This window comes from Centruroides vittatus, unplaced genomic scaffold (genome assembly GCF_030686945.1).
Source record: "Centruroides vittatus isolate TY-2023 unplaced genomic scaffold, ASM3068694v2 contig_817, whole genome shotgun sequence".
Lineage (NCBI taxonomy): Eukaryota > Metazoa > Arthropoda > Arachnida > Scorpiones > Buthidae > Centruroides > Centruroides vittatus.
The window spans coordinates 2,536,777-2,559,564 of NW_027122532.1; the positions used below are offsets into that span (position 1 = coordinate 2,536,777).

At 31.0% G+C, this 22,788-nt stretch overlaps 1 protein-coding gene across 1 annotated transcript; it reads left to right on the plus strand.

The window, feature by feature from the left end:
• Positions 1-1,111: 1,111 nt before the first annotated feature.
• Positions 1,112-21,734, plus strand: LOC136982270 (hsc70-interacting protein-like). The gene is made up of 12 exons (XM_067278747.1): positions 1,112-1,231; positions 4,271-4,402; positions 7,733-7,838; positions 10,590-10,653; positions 11,398-11,468; positions 13,982-14,048; positions 15,494-15,578; positions 17,212-17,322; positions 18,602-18,704; positions 19,582-19,701; positions 19,886-19,999; positions 21,034-21,734. Exons 2-12 carry the CDS (start codon positions 4,284-4,286, stop codon positions 21,172-21,174), a joined length of 1,101 nt encoding a protein of 366 aa, XP_067134848.1. The 5' UTR covers positions 1,112-1,231; positions 4,271-4,283; the 3' UTR covers positions 21,175-21,734.
• The last annotated feature ends 1,054 nt before the right edge of the window (positions 21,735-22,788 follow it).

The window sequence follows — 22,788 nt, forward strand, 5'->3', positions numbered from 1 at the left end:
ATGTTACTTTTATTACAATATCTAAACATTATTGTTTCCAAAGACTGTCTTGCTAAGATATTCCTTAGAATAACGATGAAATATCTAAAGTTCTAACATGTCAGAACGTTAGATAATATTTTTTGTAATTAACGTTGAATCAAGGGCTCAAGATTTGAGGTTGGCCTCTGGCTCCCGAAACTGCTCGGCCCGACTTGCGTCAGTATCCAGTTAAAACATTCACGTGTGTAGCCGCAGGCCGGACATTTTAAGCTCTTGTAAAGATCAAAATAAAAATTTGTAGAAATTAATGAAAATTGACAGCAGTTGAAAACTCGATTGACACACGTGACTAGCTTACAACTGGCAATCGGCTCAGTTGTAAGCATGCTCGCCTTTTTTAAAAACCCTTTTCGCCCTGTGGGCACGAAGAGGGGCTCTTTTAGCACGTCCATTCCGGGTTCGGCTAGGCTCACAATGAAGCGGCTGGGTGATGAAGGATGGGGCCCGACACATCCGGAACAGACCACCCCAAAAAATTTGAGTTTTTCGACCGTCTAGTGAGGCCAAGAGATTCGACACCGGGTCTCCCACCAATGGCCGAGTGGATAAGACCACTGAACATTGGTAGTTTGTCGTGGGTTCGCGCCTCTTTAAAAGAGGATAGGCGAAGTTTTCCGGGATTTCTTCACGTAAATGGCACGTAACAGTTTCCCGTAGAAAATTCTTTCAGAAGGCATTCCCATTAGTAAATTGCCCATGTATTGCATTGTCTTATCCCATGAAACCGCGACTGGATTGCCAAGCGATTAAGCTGGTAGCCTACCACTCTGAGAACCCGAAATCCGGACGGGTCAAACACCCCGGGAAATTTTCGGGAGGGTGATACGTCCGGATATATCAAGCCTATCGCGGGCCTGGCCAAACCCATAACGAGCCTTCAGCGCCCAAACAACGGAAAGAGTTATAAAAAAAATCCTATCCAATCTAAACACGAACCGTCAAAGATTATAAACATTAATATTTATTAACACTTTTGTAAATTATTATTTATCGTAAAATAAATTAAGAGGCAATTTCAGGTAAATTACAGCAATGTTTAAATTAATAATTAAAGAACTAAATTAAAAAAACCTCAAAATGGACGAAAAGTTTTAAAAGCGCCACCCGGTGTTAGAAATTTCAAATCGGAAATACGAATAAAATATAGTCGAGGTGCGATAAGAATATTTTTTAAAAAGAAAATTTGGAGGTATAATACTTATATATTACATTTATTTATAAAAATACACACGTTAAGTGTTATTAATTAGCATTTGTAATGTATGTGTTTACGCCTTGTTAATTTAAAACACGAGACGAAATTCTTGTGTGACGTGATGAGTCGAATTTTTTTTTTCTTCTTTTTTCCAAAATGTCGATTTCAAACACTTAAATTCGAAATAAATTCCCGCAAATTGTATAAAAATCTGTGGATTTTACGTAATAAAACTCTTTTTTGTCTTATTTTTTCGGGAGACCCTCTTAGTGACCACAGGCCCTCTTAAAAAGAGGCTCTCGTGGGCACTAAGGCCTCTAAAAAGAGGCCTTAGTGCCCACGAGGGCCTCTTTTTAGCAAGCCCGTTATGGCCAGGCCCACGATGGGTGGCGAGGGACGGGGGACCGACGTAACCAGTTTGACCGTCCTATCCCTCGACCGTTCGGATTCGATCCCGGGTCCCCCGGAGTGTCGGGCCGCCACCTCGATTGCTCGGCCATCTGGCCGTATTAACGTTGCGCGATCGAGCTACGTGCACGCCGTATTGCATGTTTAACGAGTGGCCTTGTCGGATATTCTAACTTGCCAGGGGTGGTAGTTAGAGATTTGGTTCGTTTGACTTGTTTGGTGGCATAGAGTGGTGTTTTTTGACTATTTTCTTGTCACTGACTGGTAAAGTTATGGATAATTTTACATGGATCGAGTAATTTTATAATTACTATGTATTATGCTTATTTATTAAATGTATTTATGCTTGTCTAGAGTTACTGTATGCAACAAAGTACGTAGAGTAACTCTAGATTACTATGTAAATGTCACCCGTAATCGACGATGCTGGCTTTTGCGTACCGACAAAATTTTTTCGTGGACCGACTGTTGAAAAACATTTCTAAAATTTGGAGTCGGTTCAGACCCCAAATTTTCCCCATACTTGTTCGGAACTGCATTTTTACCAGTTTGATTTTCTGTATATGATCGGATCTCTTAATGAATAATGTTAAATTTTTGAATAATAATGTTTAAGTAGTTTCAGATTCACGATTAATGTAATATATAATATTCTGAAGGGTAAAGAATGCATTGACTGGAATAATTTCTGTACTTGTTTACACAAATGAACTGCAAAGTTTCTAACAAAATGTTAGTACAGTTGAGTACATTAATAAGAGATGTTACTGATTCTTTATCATCAGAATTTAAAATTTATTAGGTTCAGTGCTAACTGGCAACACTAAAACTTCCTATCAGTATAATATTGTTCACATATGGTAATTATTTCAACAGTTCTGAAATTAAAATTACAAAACTACATGCTCAATGCAGAATGTATATGCAAAGGTTTATTAGTATCATTCACTCACTCTAACATGAAGTATGTAGAACCACAGTGGCCAAACTGCAGCTTATGAGCCACAAGTGATTCATCTAAACCCTTACTTTGGCTCCCATACAGCTTGTGTATACAATCTCTTTTTATAAATGTAGACTTTATATATGTAATACTGTTCTAATAGGGAATGAGGCTCTTTAACAGTATTTATATTATATGAATTCTTTCAAAAATGTCTTGATTTTCAAGCAGTTCTGCTTTTATAATTTATAAAAAGTAATAAAGCTAGGGTCATATATGACACTCCAGTTTACAAACAAGTGACAACCCATTTTTAAGAATAATGTTGAGTGAACAGAGTTGTCATACTGTTTGGTATGATCCTATGGCAATTGTTGCACGTACTGTTCATGAAAAAAAAAGCTTTATTTAATACAGGAAAATGTGTCTGGCACAAAAAGTTAGCGGTTGGGTTTACTTTTAAGATCTTTATCGCTCGACTTGTCATTTGACAGAAGAAAATTTTATTCTAAAAGTTACTATCACTTTTAACGTTAGTCTACAAGTCTAATGAAAAGTTCTAACACATCATCAGTAGCAATCCTTTTAATATTTAATCAAATGCTGTGGTCTTTTTTTAATTGATAGTCTGTAATTGGTACTTTTATGCTTATTGTACTATATAATCCAATGTAGTATATGACCAGGCATAAATGCATGCGATACAATGTATCATCATTATTTTTCCTATAAATCACAGTTGTAAAATATAAGAGGCCATTTTTTCCTATTTAGATTGATGTCGGCGTTTAAATATCGATTTTGTCACACTTAAAAATGTATAACAACCCTGCAATTGGACTCTGCTGTATTGTGTTGAAGCTGTACACAGTGCAATTAGATATAAAATGAACCATTAGTAATATTGAATCCTAAAATTAAAAAAATATATAAGAAATGTTAGTGTTTTACTTTTGTTTAAGCTAAAAGTTTCAATTCTTGGATCAAAATGAATGGCAATTAATTTGATAATCTGTTTTATCAATTTATTATAGATATGATCGTCTAATTTTAGTCTCCTTACGAGGCAAGAAAATGGTTTTTATATCACTTAACAAGCTATTTTTTTGTCATGTCTTTATGGATTTCTCTTACTATCTGGTCTCCATCTCCCCTGCTAGTCGAAACCAGCAACCTTATGTTTCCTTTCGGTTGTAGGAAACGCACATATCTTTAGGGGCAAGCTCAAGAGATAGGTTGAGGAAATATTGTTATACCCTTTCTAGTCTGAAAGTAGTTAACAGGAACAATATAATAGATATTTCTTTTCAAAAATGTATGAATAGGAATTAAATGAATAGGTATTATATATTATCAACATTAAGACTATTTTGAAGCGATATATATGTATTTCCTGTTATGTCTCCAAATGCTCGGATATAAATGACTAAAGAAGGATAGATATCGTTTTATCAAATCAAAAATTATGATTCGTATTATAAAAATAATCTGTTAATTTTGATTAAAGACATTGCTTTATTATAGAGTATTATATTGCAAATTTTAGAAGTTAATGGAATCATAATTGTGAATATTTGGAATAGCAGCCAAACTAAACATTGATATATCGTGATAGATGCCAATTTCTTATAACAATGTAACAATAATTTTAAAAGATATTTTATTTTTTGTCTTTAATATAGTACAAGAGATACAATGGCTCCAATAAATAGAGAACAACTAGCACAGTTGAGGCAATTTGTAGATCTTTGCAAAGAAAATCCAGCTGTTCTACATATGCCAGAATTACATTTTTTTAAGGATTATATGGAAAGGTAAAATAGTTTATTTATTATAATAATTAAGTGTTGATTTCTGGAAATAGATTTTTTATGTGCATAGAACTTCTATAGATTTGTTACGTCAAAGAATATTATTTGTATAAAACTTTTTTTGATATGACTGACTTAATGTTAATAATTGAGTCGACGTAGTCGTTACTTTTTGGCTGTTATAACGCAGGAAAGTGTCAAAATAATGTCAGATTTGGCCCTCTGGGTATTGTGTAAATTGCAATTTTTTCAGACCCCCTGAACCCAGAAAAAATAAGAAAAAATTCTGCATGTGTGTGTTTGGCATCTACTTTGATTAATATCTTGGGATGGGTTAAAGATTAAGAAATGAAATTAGGCATGATATAAACCTGTATATAAGGGGCGTCGGGACTTTTGAATTTATAATTATGTAACTTTAGGGTTTGTTAGTCGTATGTTGTCTGGGATAGGACTTAATGAAAATTTTATTGATACAAGTTTCTTAAGCTCTTTTGAAACAAAGATTGTATCTTATAAACTTTCAAAAGGTTATGTACTAAGCAGCAGAAAAATTTAAAGGAACCTTTACTATCCTGCAAAATCTTCTCTTGCCAGGATATATGCAGTGTTATATTTGAGCCTGGAGGCATATGGACATTGTATGCTATTCTATGACATATTTGCCCACAGATGTAACTGTCACTCCAGACTTTTCATACTGTCATGTGGCTGAAGCTGGTTTCCCATCCGGTTTCATAAATCTAGAGAATGAGTAGGCCAAGGAAGTGTAACAACATAACAGACATTCTTTGGAAACACTAGTTTTGTGCAAGTGAGCATTATCTTGTTGGAAAGTGGCTGTTTGCATCTCTGCCATGAAAGGCAACGAGAGGGTGCAGGATTTTCTGAACATACTGCTGTGCTGTCAATATTTATCATACTACTGTTAGACTACTAGGGGTGACTACTGGTTGTGCTTATGCGGCACTGGCGTTGTACCTTTTGTATGACAGTAAAATAACGAATGAATGTTAGGGGTGACTGTTTTACATATAAGATGAGTCTGGGGATATGCTAGCAGTGGAACAGTGGGCCACTCGACAGTAAAGGCAAGATTGAAGTGTTTTCGGTGGTGCACCACACACTGAAGTAATGGCTATCTGTTCTCAGATAATGGATTTGTTGCTAAAGGTTGCCAGTATGTAACAGTCACTGTGTGTCAGTCACAGTACCACTGCAAATGATGAAACTAATGATGTCGGTGTGCTCGTGACAGGATGCATAGCAGTTGCTGTGCATACAAATTTGCCTCTACTAGTCGCCTGGTGCACATTGGCAGGCAACTAGCAGAGAGAGATGGAAATCTGTAGTGAGGCTTCTATCTGTCTCTGGATGGTTGACAAAGATGCCATTGCAGCTGTTTGTGGACATCTCATCATAACATAATCACATTTCCTTTGATCTGTCTGGGGTGTCTAGTCTCCTTTGTGTATTTATGCCCTGATGTAGCCATTGCCTTTGGATATCAGGCAGGTTAGAACAGCTCTGATGATAGCAGTTTGGTGAAATTTCCATTCTGCTTCACTAGCCTGAGATACAGCCTTTTTTAAACTCCTTCAGCTGTGCACAATGTCTGACTTCATCATACAAGAATGCCTGGCATTCAAAGACTTCCAAACAGGTATGCTGAAAATTCTGAACTCAGTGAATCTGTGAGCATTTTTATAGGCTACTCGGTTACCAATTTTAAGGCACTCTGTTGACCATTATCTAGCATGCAATTGGACCACAGCTGTAATTGTTAGGGTTGGGTGGGGTAAGTGTACTTCATTTCTGGAATTGAGCCAGTGAAGCAGAGTAAAGATTACCTGATTTCAAAAATCATAACTGACTTGGTTCCATAGTAATAGTTTGTGAATATCTTGGGGATAAGTGCATCCTACATTATAATAGCTAGGAAGACACAAATGAAATCAAATGCAAGAGCTGTCAAATCAGTGTGACAAAGCTGTAATGATAATCTTTCATTTGTACACGGAGTTCAGTATGCTCCACTGCAAATATGGCCATAGAAAATGAAGTAACAATGGCATACTAAAAGGCAACGGTAAAATCAACATTATTTATTGTAATTTAGGTCCCTAATTGCAATAGAAATATAAAGTGATTTACATAACAAGATGAAATTGCTTGACAGCAACTTTCTCTTGAAAAGATAGTCTAGGACAAACTTTTGAAACACCTTACTCCAGGTTATAAGACTAAAACCTGCAATAAAAAGTAAATAAACTGTCTTTCAACATGGCATGTACTTGGCATCATCTTAGAGAGTAATGTCAATATAATTTTCCACATTTGGCTGTCGAAAATACAAATGTTTTCTTAGATTTCTTCTTAATAAAGCACAGTACATAAACTTTACTCTGTTTATCAAAGTCAATAATAACAATTGTCCAACACAATGTTGGACATTGGACACTTGATTTTTGTTGGAAACTTCATAATAACAGAATAATCAACCATTGGTATGCTTTCTTCTACCACATATTGCTTCATCTTGAGGAGTCTGTGCGTAGAATGCAAAGGAGATGGGTGCACTTACCCCAACGATCAAAATTTTGTGGCATAAGTGCATCCTGGCATGTCGGGAGAAAGTGCGAATGAAACAGTTCACAACTAAAGTATTTGCACGTATCATTCTACAGTATTCATCTAAGCATTGCTTCTTAAAATCACAAATATTGGATTTTAACCAGTTCAGGCTGCAGTAAGATTGATTATAAAGTTGTTGTTTTGGTCACGCATTTGAAAGAAAATATTAATAATTCAATTAACTATCAAGGATAGATATAAATTTAATTGCAACTAGTTATCTACATTGAAAATAAATATCAAATAAAAATTATTTTAGTGAGTAAACAAGTGAATAAAAATAAAGTTGTTGTTGAACAACTTGTTATTTTCTCTTAAATTATTAAACACTGATGTTGTTTGGTTATTTTTACAGTTATAAAAGAAAGAAAAGGTAATTAACATGCAACACATAATGCAACTATAAGATTTATAATAACTTTGTAAAAAAAAAAAGAATTTATTATAATTGTACTGTAAAAAAGAAATTATTATAATTGTATCTTTAAACTTATTTAATTAAGTTTTTAAATTCGACTTATGTAATTAGTTTGTTGAAAATGTTTTAATTTACAATAAAATAGACTTTATCATAAATAGGTACTAAATATGTTTAATAAATCAATTTATGCAGAATTATATGAATAAGTATAATTAAAAATGTTTAAATTTTATGCTACAGGTTATATTTTAATAACAGAAATATAAACATTATTACAGTTTAGGAGCAACTATTCCGAAGATGCCTAGCGAACCGGAAGAAGAACCAAAACCAGAACAACAACCAGAAGTACAACCAGAAGTACAACCAGAAGAAATAACTACAGTAATGATATTACGTGATAATTTTAGTTATTACAAAGGTTGCTCTGCTTTTGGTATTCACGAAATGCCAAGCATACATTTGGCCACCACCAAGTAGAGTGGACAATTTACTTGCAACTTTGCTTGACAGATATTCAGTACGTTGTTCCGTGTCAAAGGGAACAGTTCTCGAACAAACAATACCGTATGTAATTCCCACAATTAACCGATCTCGGTAAATAATCACACGTACGTGCACGACAAACACTTTGGCACGTACTTTGACAAAAGGCAGTTATTCTGCAATCTGTAAATACCAAATGTATGGAGCCGATTCAAGCAAATTTTTAATTAATACGATATACGTACAAACATATACAGTGAAGTAAACAAAATCATATTAATGTTTAAAACTAAATATTATTATTTAGATTTATTTACATGTTAGATTGAGTTTATTTTGCATATTGATTTGTATGTTTTATAAAATTAAAAGTAACTGTAAAAAAATTGTTAATTATCCTAATCTGTAGATTGAATTGATTAATGTTTATACACTAAGTCCTCACTTAACATCATTTCATTCAATACTGTTTTATTATAACATTATTGAGAAAAAATACAAGTACATTTATAATCAGTTTTCAATTATTACTGCTGAATTAAATGCTGGAGGTTGCAAACACAATCCAATAAGAACAGTAGCATAACTAGAACCAATATTAGGGGGACCTGAATTAGAACATTCAAATCTACATTCATCCCTATGCTATTGTGGATGAAGAGTAAACTCTAAGATTTTATATACAAGTGTTTCTCACAATTTTCCCTGTACTTATTATTTGTTAAAATTTACTTGTTAAAAGTATACGGAAAATTATTTCCTTTCTATTCCGACTTATAGATCTCAAATATAACTAAAAAATTTTTCTCAAAACATTTATAAAATGAACTTAAAAAATCTTAAAGTTAATAAAAAGTTAAAACGAAATTAATTCGCAGAGAAAAAATATCATTTATTACTTTAACAATGCTCTTAAATGCATTTCGCCTTTACCAGGCCTCTTCAGTAGGTTTAACATTACAAAGCTCATTTCTCGACAGTAACTCAGTGAAGAAAACCACTTAAATGATTTACAAAGACTTCCCAGCATTCCGCTGTTAACACTCCCGTATTCAAATTTACATTGTTACTTTGCATAATAATAGCAAAGTGTTCTTTAACTTTTCGCTTTACATTATTTTTCTCTCTAAATACAATTTTTAACTTATTAACATTTATATTACAATTATTAATATTACAATATTGGAAGATAGGAGAATTACTAATTTTTAATCTTACAGCGGCTAGATGTTCCGACAATCTGATTTTTAATTTTCTTTTAGTTTCACCAACATAATAACTGGGGTTAATTACATGTACATTCACCACATAATGTGTAAACTAAAAGAAAATTAAAAATCAGATTGTCGGAACATCTAGCCGCTGTAAGATTAAAAATTAGTAATTCTCCTATCTTCCAATATTGTAATATTAATAATTGTAATATAAATGTTAATAAGTTAAAAATTGTATTTAGAGAGAAAAATAATGTAAAGCGAAAAGTTAAAGAACACTTTGCTATTATTATGCAAAGTAACAATGTAAATTTGAATACGGGAGTGTTAACAGCGGAATGCTGGGAAGTCTTTGTAAATCATTTAAGTGGTTTTCTTCACTGAGTTACTGTCGAGAAATGAGCTTTGTAATGTTAAACCTACTGAAGAGGCCTGGTAAAGGCGAAATGCATTTAAGAGCATTGTTAAAGTAATAAATGATATTTTTTCTCTGCGAATTAATTTCGTTTTAACTTTTTATTAACTTTAAGATTTTTTAAGTTCATTTTATAAATGTTTTGAGAAAAATTTTTTAGTTATATTTGAGATCTATAAGTCGGAATAGAAAGGAAATAATTTTCCGTATACTTTTAACAAGTAAATTTTAACAAATAGATTCTGACTCCATCGCTTTGATAATTATTTTTTACTTATTATTTGATTTTTTTTCTTTATTTATTTACAAAGATAAGGAGGGACCTCTATGGTTATGCTGCTGAATAATTATATTATTAATTAATCACTTAAAAGGGATTTTTTGGATGAATAAACCAAAATATTATGTCTTTCAAATCGGACGTACAGCCGAGTTCAAGAATTACTCGGAAGACAATTTAATTCTCAGATATTTTATTTAAATGCATTTCAAATTGGAATTCTCACCGATCACTTTTCGGTAAAGGTACGATCTGTGAAAGAGCCTGCACCTTATTTCGGGCCCTTTGAAATCAATCACGGTACCGTGATTGATTTCGAAGAGCCCAACGTATTGATGTAGGCTCTGTTGCAGATTGTACCTTTACCGAAGGGGGATCGGCGAAAATTCCGATTTGAAATTCATTTAATTTAATTCTCAGATATTTTATTTGTCTTCTGAGTAATTCTTGAAAGGGCATAACATTTTGGTTTATTCAACTGGAAAAACCCTTTTAAGTAGTTATAAAAGTGAAAATTGGTTTTGTTTCATGTTGTTTAAGCAAAACAACATAAAACAAAGTCTGTTTCCAAGAACCTATTGACAATGTTATGTGAGGACTTATTGTATCTGATATCACTTGTCTCTTGTCTTAAGATTAATTTAATTAAAACTTCGATTTATTTTAAAGAAGAATTTATAACAAATAAAAAATTCTCTTAAATTTCTATGTAACATTGTTTTATGAATTTAAATATTTAGGAGCCCGAAGAGACACCAAATCCACCATCCACCGAAAAAAGTGAAAGTGAAGAAAGCGATATTGGTAAGTAAATAAATTATTTTACGATCAATTAACACTAATAAAATTCAGAAAATGAAGTGTAGTGTAAGCTTTTTATTTTCAAAAATTGCTTTTAGTTATTCAGAATGAAAATCTATTAATTTTTTTTAATGAATCATTAAGTTACATTCAGATAAAACATTTTAAATACAGTTGGAAAACTTCCAATAATTATGTATTGATATTTTTACTCTTTCTTCCTTGCTGCACTAATAGGATTTTTTAAAATTATACCCACGATAGATTCATTTATGCCTTCAGTACGATTGTCTGGATCACTCCGTCGTAGGCATGGATATCTGGATTTAGACTTCACAGGATACAGTTGGGGTCATCCTCAATTGTATGTTTATATATCTGGGATGACTACTGGCCATCTATATTAATACTTAGACACCTATAAAATGATTATTTGATTTTTATATTTGACGAATAATAAAAGTTAGAGAGATAGCAAGTAAGTACTAACCATCTAATCAGCAGAAATTTATGAAGGAAACTTATTCTTTGTAAATTTTTGCCTGTTGTAGGGTGGTCAGTACTTGGTAATTTGAACCAATAGGTTAGTTATTATAGATATATTTATTTTTAATTAAGTGCATGAAAAGAAAACCAAATAAAATTATTAATTTTTGAAAGATGTGCAACATTTCCATCAAACTTAGTCATTAATTATAGCAGTTCAAAAAAGTTTTTCAGTTTTTGTAATAAATTCTTTTGTTTCAGAATTAGATAATTCGGGTGTAATCGAGCCCGATTCCGACGAACCTCTCCCTACGGGCGACGAAAGTAAAGACGTAAGTAAACTCTGCATACGTATAAATGAGTATATCTTAGTTTTAACAATTAGTATTTGCTGTTGATTGTATATAAATTTTTATTTTTTCAAGATCAAACATGCACCAACACTGATTGTGTTTGGAAGAAATAATTTCAAATTTTAGAAATTAGTTTTTTAGTTGACTTAGATGGCATAATACCGAGGGAAATGACGATAGAATTGCAAGACGAGAAGGACGATAGTGTTGTTTTGTGAGTCGACATATCGGTCAAAACTTAAATTTGATAGAAAAATTCTACTCGGCGTAACTTGTTCTAATAGACTTATATGTCATTGTTTTCTCTTTGTACATTTTTATATATATGTTCTTTTAAGGGAAAAAAGTTTAATATGTCGAGTCATTAAATAACAAGTGTATTTTAAATATAACTTATAATAATTCATAATGTTCACAATTTTAAACTTTTTTCTGGCCATTATGTACTTATCTACTAAGATATATGACACTTAAAGATATGAATATATATATATTGTTATATATATAAAGTTTGTAATTTGTTATTGTTATATATGTTACAGTAAAAACCCGTTTTTAGTGAAAACACGTTTTAACTAGTTGAAACTAGTTTTTACTGGATGTCATTGTTATAACCTGTTTTGTCTAGTTAAAACTAGAATTTACTGTTGTACATGTTTTGATTTTAGATAAAACTAAAATCAAACATTAACTTTTTAAGTAAAACTTAATTACAATAAACATGGCCGGCGTTATTACATTTAATAAATATAAAAAATATAAATACGGTGTTACAAAGTTAGGACTTTGTCTTTTGTCTTTCCTTCCGCCGTTCACACCATCAGCAGTCCTTAAGGCTTCACAGTCCCTCAGAGACGACCTTTCTTTTGAGGCTACTGCCTCGTAAAAGAATGCAAACCAGGTAACCGCAGAAGGAAAGACAAAAGACAAAGTCCTAACTTTGTAACGCCGTATTTATATTTTTTATATTTATTAAATTAACTTTTTAACTTTTAACATTGGTTAAAACTAATTTTAGCTACATAAATATGTTTGGGGGAAATAAATAAAGTGATGATTGGGATTAAAACATTTGTATTATTTAATACGATATTTATTGAAAATATCGGTCACACATCTGCGTTATTAACATTAATTAACCCTTCGTCCCCGAAGGCACCGATCGACCGGTACCCTGGCTTTTTAAGCAAAATTTCGAGGGTACCGATTCGTCGTTACTTTGGTAAATATCGATTTTTGTAAAATTTATTAACGACGGATATAATCTGGTTCGATACGAAGCGAATAAAGTATAATAATTCATTATATTAGTCGATAGCGGTATAAAATTTTGATTTCAAACAAACGTTTGATATAATGCGCGATAATTTCGCAACGAATAAACATACAGGCGTAAGTGTTATATCGAATTGTACAAAACAATATTTTATGTCTTTCTGGCTAGTGCCAGCAAACAACTATGTAACTAGACAATGTTAATTTTCAGAAAATGTTACAAATTATCAAGTTTATGTGTCAGTTCTGATATATATTATTTTTTTTCTTATAAATTTTTCTAATAAAATGCATTGAAAACTATCGTATTTAAAACTAAAGATATTAATAAATGTAAGTGATTTTTTTCTTATAGATATAATGATAATTTGATTTTTGGTGAACTTTTAAAATAATATCGCTTGACTGACATATATTGCCTTAGGAGGGATCGCAAAATAAACGTAAACGAGATGTCGGGGGAAAAGGGTTAAAGCGATACGAAATCCATCATACACAGACTATAGGAACATGTTAGCCGAATGACCTTGGTCGAAATAGTTTTTACTAAGCCATTTTGTTAAAACCCGTTTTATCTAGTTAAAACTAGTTTTAACTCAAATTCATTTTTGACTAGCAGTAAATTCTAGTTTTAACAATGACATCCAGTAAAAACTAGTTTCAACTAGTTAAAACGCGTTTTCACTGTAACATATATATAAAGTTTGTAATTCGTTAAATCATATCTATAAATTTAAATGAGATATTCAAATTGGTCATTATTACATAATTATTGAAAAAATTATTGAATATATATATATATATATATAATAATTTTTTCAATAATTATGTAATAATTTTGAAAATTTATGAAAAATATAAGTTCTTATCAATATTATTTAAAATATATGACCAGTTTGATATCTCGTTTAAATTTATCGATATGATTTAACGAATTACAAACTTTGCTGACTTACATGTGTATAAAACCTAATTATATTAAACTTTAATAGATTAAATCTAACTGAAATTACTGGTTGTACAGAAAGAAAATAAATCAAGAGAAGAATAACATAATTAGCTTTTAGAAAAAAATTGCAATAAATGAATGATATTGCATTTAAGTATTTTTATAGTTAATAACTTAAACAAATTATTTATTATATTTATATTTATTACAATGAAATTATATTAGAAAAATAAATAGTCAAAACTTTAGTTAAACTTTATTTTTTTAGGTAACGGATGAAATGATCGAAGAAAGTAACGAAAAGAGATCGCAGGCAATGAGCGTTGCTTCCGAAGGCAAGTAAATTAATAAAAATTGATATAACTTTGAAAAGGAATTAAATAATAAGCATAGGAATACAGTTTCTATAGACAAGCAACTGAATTTCTCCTTTACTTTGTAGTAAAAAAGAAATCCAGATGCATGTTTATTATTTAATTTTGTTTTTCAAAGGATTATATTGTTGTAAATCTCCGCAATTTCGAGTACTCGAAGAAACCTTAAATGTTGCTCGGTAATTTAACGTAAAGATAACCGAGATTAGTCGTGCTAGATTGTATCGATCGATACCTTTCGGTAATCGACGATTACCTCGTCAATTTCGAAATAATTTAAATAATTTTTTAAAATTTTGCATATATCTTCTGTTCGGAAACACTAGATTTATTCGGATATATTAGTTACGTTTGTTATAAAATTTAAAATTTTTGATTTTGATATCTTGTCTTTAATATTTCTACTGCGTTATTGCCTTGTTTAAAAGCATAGCTATAAAATTGTTAAATTTGATGTCGTCGGATATACGGTACATTTCATATTAATGCATAAAAATATTTTCTCTTCAAAAGCTGCTATTTAGTTTTAATATTAATTTTGAAATACTGATATTAATACTAAATAATTTTGAAATACGGGAAATCGTCGTTAATTCAAACTCCAATAATTTGAAATTCCATTAGTTTATACTGCACTTTTGTCTGTCTGGGGATACAGAGATTTACATGTTCAGGAATTCAATTAGTTTGGTATGGCTACTTTGAAATTCAAAGTGAAAATTCTGTCATATCTGTGATATGCGTACGTTAACTAGTTCATTTGGATCGAAGTGCCTCCGTGCTATAGAAGAACAATTGACCAAGAATGACTGTAATCTGATCAATATTGCTTTGATTTTACAGTAACACATTTTTGGTTGTCACCTTACTCGTGGAATATCCTTTTTTCCCTTATCTCGTAAAATACAGCTGGGCTTTGAGATTGCAAGATTGGGCTACGAGTAGCAGATTGAGATATTTGTAAAGCACTAGACTACTACATTTAGGTGACTTACTAGCTTTTGGGCTATATTTCAAGGAATTCTGCTTTATTTTTTATAAAACTTATCTGGTAACCTGAGACCTCACCAGATACTTGCTGTTTAGATGCAGTTATTTATATTATTATTATTATTATTAATTAACAAAAATAGCATTCTGTATTCTGCTGTAGCTGTATTCTGTTTGCTTAATAAATTACATTAGTTACTGGCATTTGGCATATTGTATAGAAATATATAAATCTCAGATAATCGGAAGTGATTATTTTGTCCCTTGAATTTTGAACTGACGAGGATTTCCTATATTAGTTTTGAAATAATTTATAATTGAGGAACTTTTTAAAACTCGTTATCTCTACTGCTCTATGACAGATAGTGATACAGAATTTTATCAATTTTTAATTTATAATTCATTTTTTTTTACAGGAAAATTTGAAGAAGCAATTAATCTTTATACTGAAGCTATACAGCTGAATCCACAAAGTGCAGCTTTATATGCAAAAAGAGCAGGGTAAGAATCTTAATGGCTAATTTAAAATAATAATAATACAAACTTTATATAAGGACATGAGTTGTATTTATCCAACTTCCTCCTAGACACTTTATAATTGATTTTTTTAATAGACTTATTTGCAGTTTATCATTAACTCTTTTGTACAAAAAAAAATTTAATTTATAAGAAAATATTTGCATAAAAATATCAATTTTAATATTTTTTAATATCATAATAAATAAAACAAATTCACGAGATTACGTAATTAAAAGCCCAGGAATTTTTTCTGTAAAATAATCACATTTGAGTTGGGAAACAAAAAACTTGCCTTGCCGTTCCAGTTGAGAAACTGCAATTTCAACAAACATGTGATGTCTGGAATAACTTAAAATGAATGGGGAAAAATTAAAAACTATGACAGAGGAAAAGATTATTAATCTATTTATGTAAATTAGTTAAATGTAAATTATTTATTCAAATACCAAATTGAAATATAAAATATGCTGCTGATTTTTTATCTTTAGCAATCAAATCCTTATAGTTTTGCTTTTTCTGATTTAAGTTTTAAGCAGAACTTTTTGCTATTCTTAAAAAATTTCAGCAAGCTACGTTATATGTTGTTCTTATTTCTATCAGCTCTTCAATCTGTTTATTCAGGAAATGATTGTTAAAAAAACAATACAAAATATTGGTGAAATACTGCAAGAAACTAAAGAATGGCTAAGGAATAATAAGTCGAAGTGTAGTTCTCTAGAATTTTATAAGAGCAGCAAATAAAAATTGAATACTATTTGACAGTTTAATAGATATATTCAGTATTTTAAATAAATACTATATATCTAAAAGAGAGAAAATCAATTACACTTTTAATTTTCTAATTCAAATTTTAGAAACTTGTATTTTAAAATATTCTAAGCAAATAAGATTTTATGAATTATGTAGGATCAAGATATAACTAGGCACAGTTCATTTTATGTTCGAACAGGAAGTAAGAATTCAAAGTGTTAGCAAGTAAATAGTAATATTTTGCGGGACCAGCTATGACAATCATTTGCCACTACTGCAGCAATGCTGTTGCTGCTGGCACGAAAAATAATAAAAAGAAAAAAAATTGCTTGCACTCATGTTAGTGATCTTGGATATTGTCACTTTGACCCCACTGTATCTTGAAAATGTAATCACGGACCCCTGATTTTTATTACATTTTTATCCTCGTCTCATATTATGTAAAATGACAAAGTTTAATCAAAATAGACCAATCAGATTTTGAGAATGAACTTGATTTTACAAGCCACATAGAAGAGGCTTTGCTAATGCTTTTTCTCAATAAAAGGGCTTATAGAGCTCTTGTATATAGGACCCTAAGTAATAAGGGGTAGGATCCCCTCCTTTGGCTCTTTGTGTCTCTGTGCATACAGTTTATATAGGTCAAATATAAAAAACCATTACAATATGGGATGTAATTCTCATGTATTTCTGTTACACTCCTATTGTGACAAGGTTTGGCCACTCCTGCTATAGCTACTGTAAATAAAATTATCTGAAAGTATGAATTAAATATTGTAACACTAGTTTATATTAGAAATGATAATCTACATTAAAAAGATTACAATTTTATATATACATATATATATATATTTTTTTTTAATAGACTATTTCTTAAACTACAAAAACCAAATGCAGCTATTAGAGATTGTAATAAAGCACTGGAACTAAATCCCGATCAGCCTGTAGCTTATAAATTTCGTGGCAGAGCTCAAAGGTATGTTAATGTTTAATTAAAATTTAGTTTCTTAAATTAACTGATTATAAATATAGTTTTGTTTTTATAAATGTTCTGTTTGAACTTAATAATATCTTTTTATGTTCATAATATAGGCCTATGTAATGTAACAAATACTATTATTTACGTGAACTGCTTGCAAAATAATAGTCTTTGTTGTATTTTTCCATTGAGCAGTCTTCAGCAAAATAATTCAGTTTAATTATATTTTAAAATTATATGCACTTTTAGCTAGAGTATAAAATCGCTTTTTATACTCTAGTTATCTTTATAATTTGTAGTAAACTATAGATATAAAGGGTGGAGCATATATCCTGTCAGTAAAATTAAAATGTACTAATGCAATTAAGTAGTAAATGGACTATGAAATATATTTTCACACAATTAAATTTTATAGACACTCGTATAATTAGTCAATAATACAGTGTCTGACTGCTGCTGAAATTCCTTTTGTTTGTTCTGACTAGGGATGTCCCAATACCACAAAAGTATCAATACCAGTATCACGAGTAGTTTTAAAGTATCGATACTGGCCAATATCGGCATCGGGTATCAAAACTGGATATCTTGCCAGCTCTCACCGTTCCGTCTGTTGCATCACCTTCCAGTTGTTTTTACTGCTGAGAAGGCACACCTAGCCCTCTGTTTAAGTGGTGTATATGTTCCAAAGAACACTGCATAAAATAAAATATTGCATAAAAAAATACAGTACGTTCATCCTGCAGAAAAATGCTCCAAAAGATCCACAACTTCGACGGAAGGAAAAAAAATAAAGCAATTTACACATGAAACACAATCTTTTTTATTATAACATCATTTATCATTAATATTATTTGTATCTAAATATTCATAAGTTAACTTAAATTACAATCATGTTGTTATTAAAGAAATTCTTGTTGCAATACAGACGGAAATAAGTTTACTAAAGGAAAAGATTGGTCAATAATCTGTTGATATGTAAGTTTGTAAATTATCTAAAAATTTAATATTTTTTTAAACAAAATTTCTCTTAGGATTTTGACATGTTTTTGACCTTCAAATTGTTACATAATCCACTATTACAGTATTTTTAATGTCTAAAATGCTTTCAAATATTTTAAACAAACATTTTTGGCACTATTTTGAACAAAAAATCAAAAATGTAAAAAGCAACTTTATTTGTAATTAATTACTTTAAAAAATAATTATGTAGAAACTAATTACTTTTCATAGTAGAAAATGCTTTAAAATATTTATTCGTGTTTAATTTAATAATTAGATTGCTTGGAAATTGGGTCGAGGCGGCTAAAGATTTAAGCACGGCTTGCAAATTAGATTATAGCGAAGAAGCAAACGAATGGTTGAAAGAAGTAACACCTAATGTAAGTAAGATTTTCCTTGTTATTTAATGAGATTATGTATTAAGTTTTAAACATTGCTTATAAGTAAAAATATTAAAAATTTTAAAGCATTATTAGATAAAAAAGGAAACAGATTTGATTGGTGGGACCCAAATGGTTTGTTTATTCCATATGGCAGCAGTACAGTACATAAATTGCATGATGTAGATGTGTGGGTAATTGTTATGATTGGGATGGGGGTGTTTACAACGTTGTGTAATGCTAGTGTCTCAATCTTCAGGTAACAAAACAATTATCAGTAACAAAAAGTAATAAAAATAGTTTAAACAATCCGGTTTTCTTAAAAAAAGCTAAGTTAGGGGAACATTTTAAGGCTGCCATTAGGGCTCAGCTTTGTTTTGTAACAAAGAGGAAACCATACTGTTTATTTCACTGCTTTGTTTGTTGGACATGTAATTAATAAAATAATGTAATGTTCAGTACGCCAAGCTATGCATTATTATTATTTACTGCAATTAAGGGGCTTGATCAATATGTGTTATGTAATTTTGGGGGCTAAATTAAGAAGTAGAAAAATATTGTTACATAATTTATAGAATCCCATTTAAACAACAGAAAGATACCCACTTTTTACATAAGTTATATCAGATATGTTTATGGGCTGAATTAATGTGTGCTGTTGGCTAGAGTTTGAGCACCCCTGACGGTTTACATCAGTTTAAGTAAAAACACAGTAAGCTGTAACTTCGCATCTCTTAAATACCGATTTTTTTAAATATTGATTTCCGAGATATTTCGTTAAAGATAAGTATGAAATATTAGTGACATTATCAAAAATAACAAAGTACATTTGAAAAAGATTGAAGATTAAGTAATAATCATTTTTCACATTTTCTAGGCAAAAAAAATACAGGAACACAAGAGGAAATATGAGAGGAAGCAGGAGATTAAATTACTGAAGGAAAGGGAAGAGAAAATGAAAAAGATTCAAGAAGAAAGGGAGAAAGCTGCAAAAGAAGTTAATAATTTTTAATAGCTTCACTCTTTATTTATTTATTGATAAAAATTTGTATCTCCTTATTACGTTAATAAGACTAATGCTATATTTCGCATTAAAATTTGAATCGAATTTGAAAACAATTTGAATCTAACGAAAGAGAATTTCTTTACGACATAACATGATCATTTTACTTTATCTATAGGCTCAAGAACAGCAGCAAAAAGCAGGTGATTTTGGAGGTTTTCCTGGAGGAATGCCATTTACACCAAATATCCAACAGATACTTCAAGATCCAGAAATTGTGCAAGCTTTTCAGGTAATGTTACATAAATATTCATTCTTGTCTCTGAAATCATTTACAATTAATTAACATACTTTATTTAGAAAATAGCACAAATATTTCATGAATGAAAATAATAATAAAATGCTGTTAATAAGTTTACCCTAGATATAGTTGACTTTTACTGCACCCGTGGTACTTTTGTACAATGTCAGAAACTGCATGCAAAAGAATATGATGAGAATGCAAACATACATTTTAATTTATTATCTAGGCATATAGTCCACAAGGGAAAGAGTAGACATGTATCTACCTACCCCTTGGGAGTTGAGACACAAATCTGATCTTTCAGCTGTTTTTGTTTTATACATTTTTAAAACGTTTTTATAGTCTCTTTTATGATAAAGTAAAACAATAAAATTAGAATTAAGAGTAATAAAATTAGTAAAAAGAAAATGAATGTATTCACGTGTCTCCTTCCATCCGAAACGGGCCTTTCCTACTCGGGCCGACTTGTGTTTACTCTTTCACTGTGCAGGCTATAGTAATAAAACTAAAAACACGAATATGTTTCGTAATGCGCAGTCGTACAATGTCTCTTTCTAGTGCCAGTTGTGTTTGATATGCATATTTTAACACTTGGAGAGTCTTTCGATACGTCTGTACGCGAATCTAATGTTCTAACTAATCACATTTGCAATGTTACTTCAGACTTTTTGTGGCATTAATCCATTGACCAAGATACATAATGCGTATTTTATGAAGTTTGGATGATAATAAATGGGCAGGAAGATGCCTATATACAGTATAATAAACTAAGTCTGCAAGTAAAACTTATTTTTCCAATAAAAGAACACTAAAGATTATAGGAAAAAAGCAAATCATTGTTAGTTTACTCAAAAAGAATTGATAAATAGAATGATTAAACAGTTAAATAGCAAGGCAATGTAGTAATCATACATATATTTATATTAATATACGACCTTTCTCTAAAGATTTTCCATATAAGAGACTCGTCTTCCATAACTCTTAAGCACCGTATTCGTAATTCAATTTTATTCACTTTTCAGGATCCCGAAGTGGCCGCAGCCTTCGGCGACATCACTCGCAATCCGGCTAATATAAGCAAGTACCAGTCTAATCCAAAAGTGCAAAGAATCGTGAATAAAATCGCTTCGAAAATGGGTGGATCCATGCCAAATTTCAATTGAATTTAATACCGATTCGAACGTAATTGATTTTGTAATTTGTTCATTATTTTGTGTTTACTATGTGTAAAGACAAATTCCAGTACAAGTAATGTGATTTTTGTTTTTTTTATTTTATATATATATAGAATCCAAATTAATACTTTGTTCGTATTATTATTATTATTCTGGATTTTATAAATCAAAACATTGGAAACTTGTTTAGTTAAATGATTTATGATTAATAACTCCTTTCGGTGTTAAAGGAAGACTCAGGATTAATACTAAAAGACGGACTTAATATTAAAAATAGTATCTGTTATATCAGTACAATATTCAATGCTGTTAGATGGTTAAAATGTAAATAATAAATGTTACAGTTACTGTAATAAGAATAGCTTAAAATAGTTTTAAAAAAAACAACTGCTTTTCTAAATTTTGACACGGTCGAAATACCATTTTAGTACAAAAAAAAAATAGGATCTAATACAATCTATGATGTTTCCACTTATATATCTTTTCTTTAAACTATTATTCCTAATGATTTTCTACTCTTGTTTATAATAAATCTAATTTAAATTCAAGATTGCTTGTAATTAATTTTATCTGTGGCATCGTTGCTCGTCGTTCCCCTTACGTAGAAGCGGTGGCTTGCGAGCCGCTTGCAGCTCTTCCAGACCCTTATTGTGGCTTCTGCACACTTACCAAATTTATAAAAGAATTATGTACATACTACGTGATACACAAATATTGTGTGTATATGATATACACACAGATTGTAAATGTAACTTGCAACTGAAAGGTGTTAAATGATTAACTGGCACTTTGACAGACTGGGTAAACAGTGATATTTACTATGGAAGGGCAGTAGGAAGCATTTATAGCCATTGCAACGAGGTGGCCAAATCTTGTCGCAATGGCCGTACGCGCTTCCTGTTGCCAACGGTATATAGTTTAGGTCTCGGTACCGGTTCCGTTGCAGCAGGGACCGTTGTCCGTCTTTTCGGGCATTTCGTTTTAGGTCGGGTTTCCGATCCGCGGTCCTCGAAGCGTTTTCGCGGACGACGTTCGAACGGTCGCGGAGAATTAATAGGCCTTACCGCGTAACGATTTTCCTAAAACCTATTTAAAAGAGGGAAGCTTATTGGCAGAAATTTTAGTCTTTAAGAAGTTTACACGAGGATATTTTCTCGTTTTGCTTACGTGCGACTCGACAAAAACGAAATATCGAACGTTGCCGTCCGACAAATGCCTAAAAGGAGATTTTAATATTGGGTGCCACAAAATTTATCTCCAATTTTTATGAAATTCTTTTGAAAAAGCAGTTTAAACTATTGTTATTCAGAAATAAATGCGAAAGACATAAAATATTGGGAAGATTTCTTTGAATACGGTCCCTTTCCGAGCTATATAAGTACGTCGGTGCATTACGAAGATATTAAAAAGGCTCGGAACACTGCAACTGCATCTTTACGTTACACAAAGTGGGCTAAAGTTACTTCAAAAGGAGGACAATACGAGAGGACGTTTACACGTGATTTTATGCAAGATTGAATCAAGTAAGTTTGCATTAAGGAATGTCACATAGGACTCTAATAAAGTAATTTTGGAAAATAGAATCACACTTACCTCTACAAT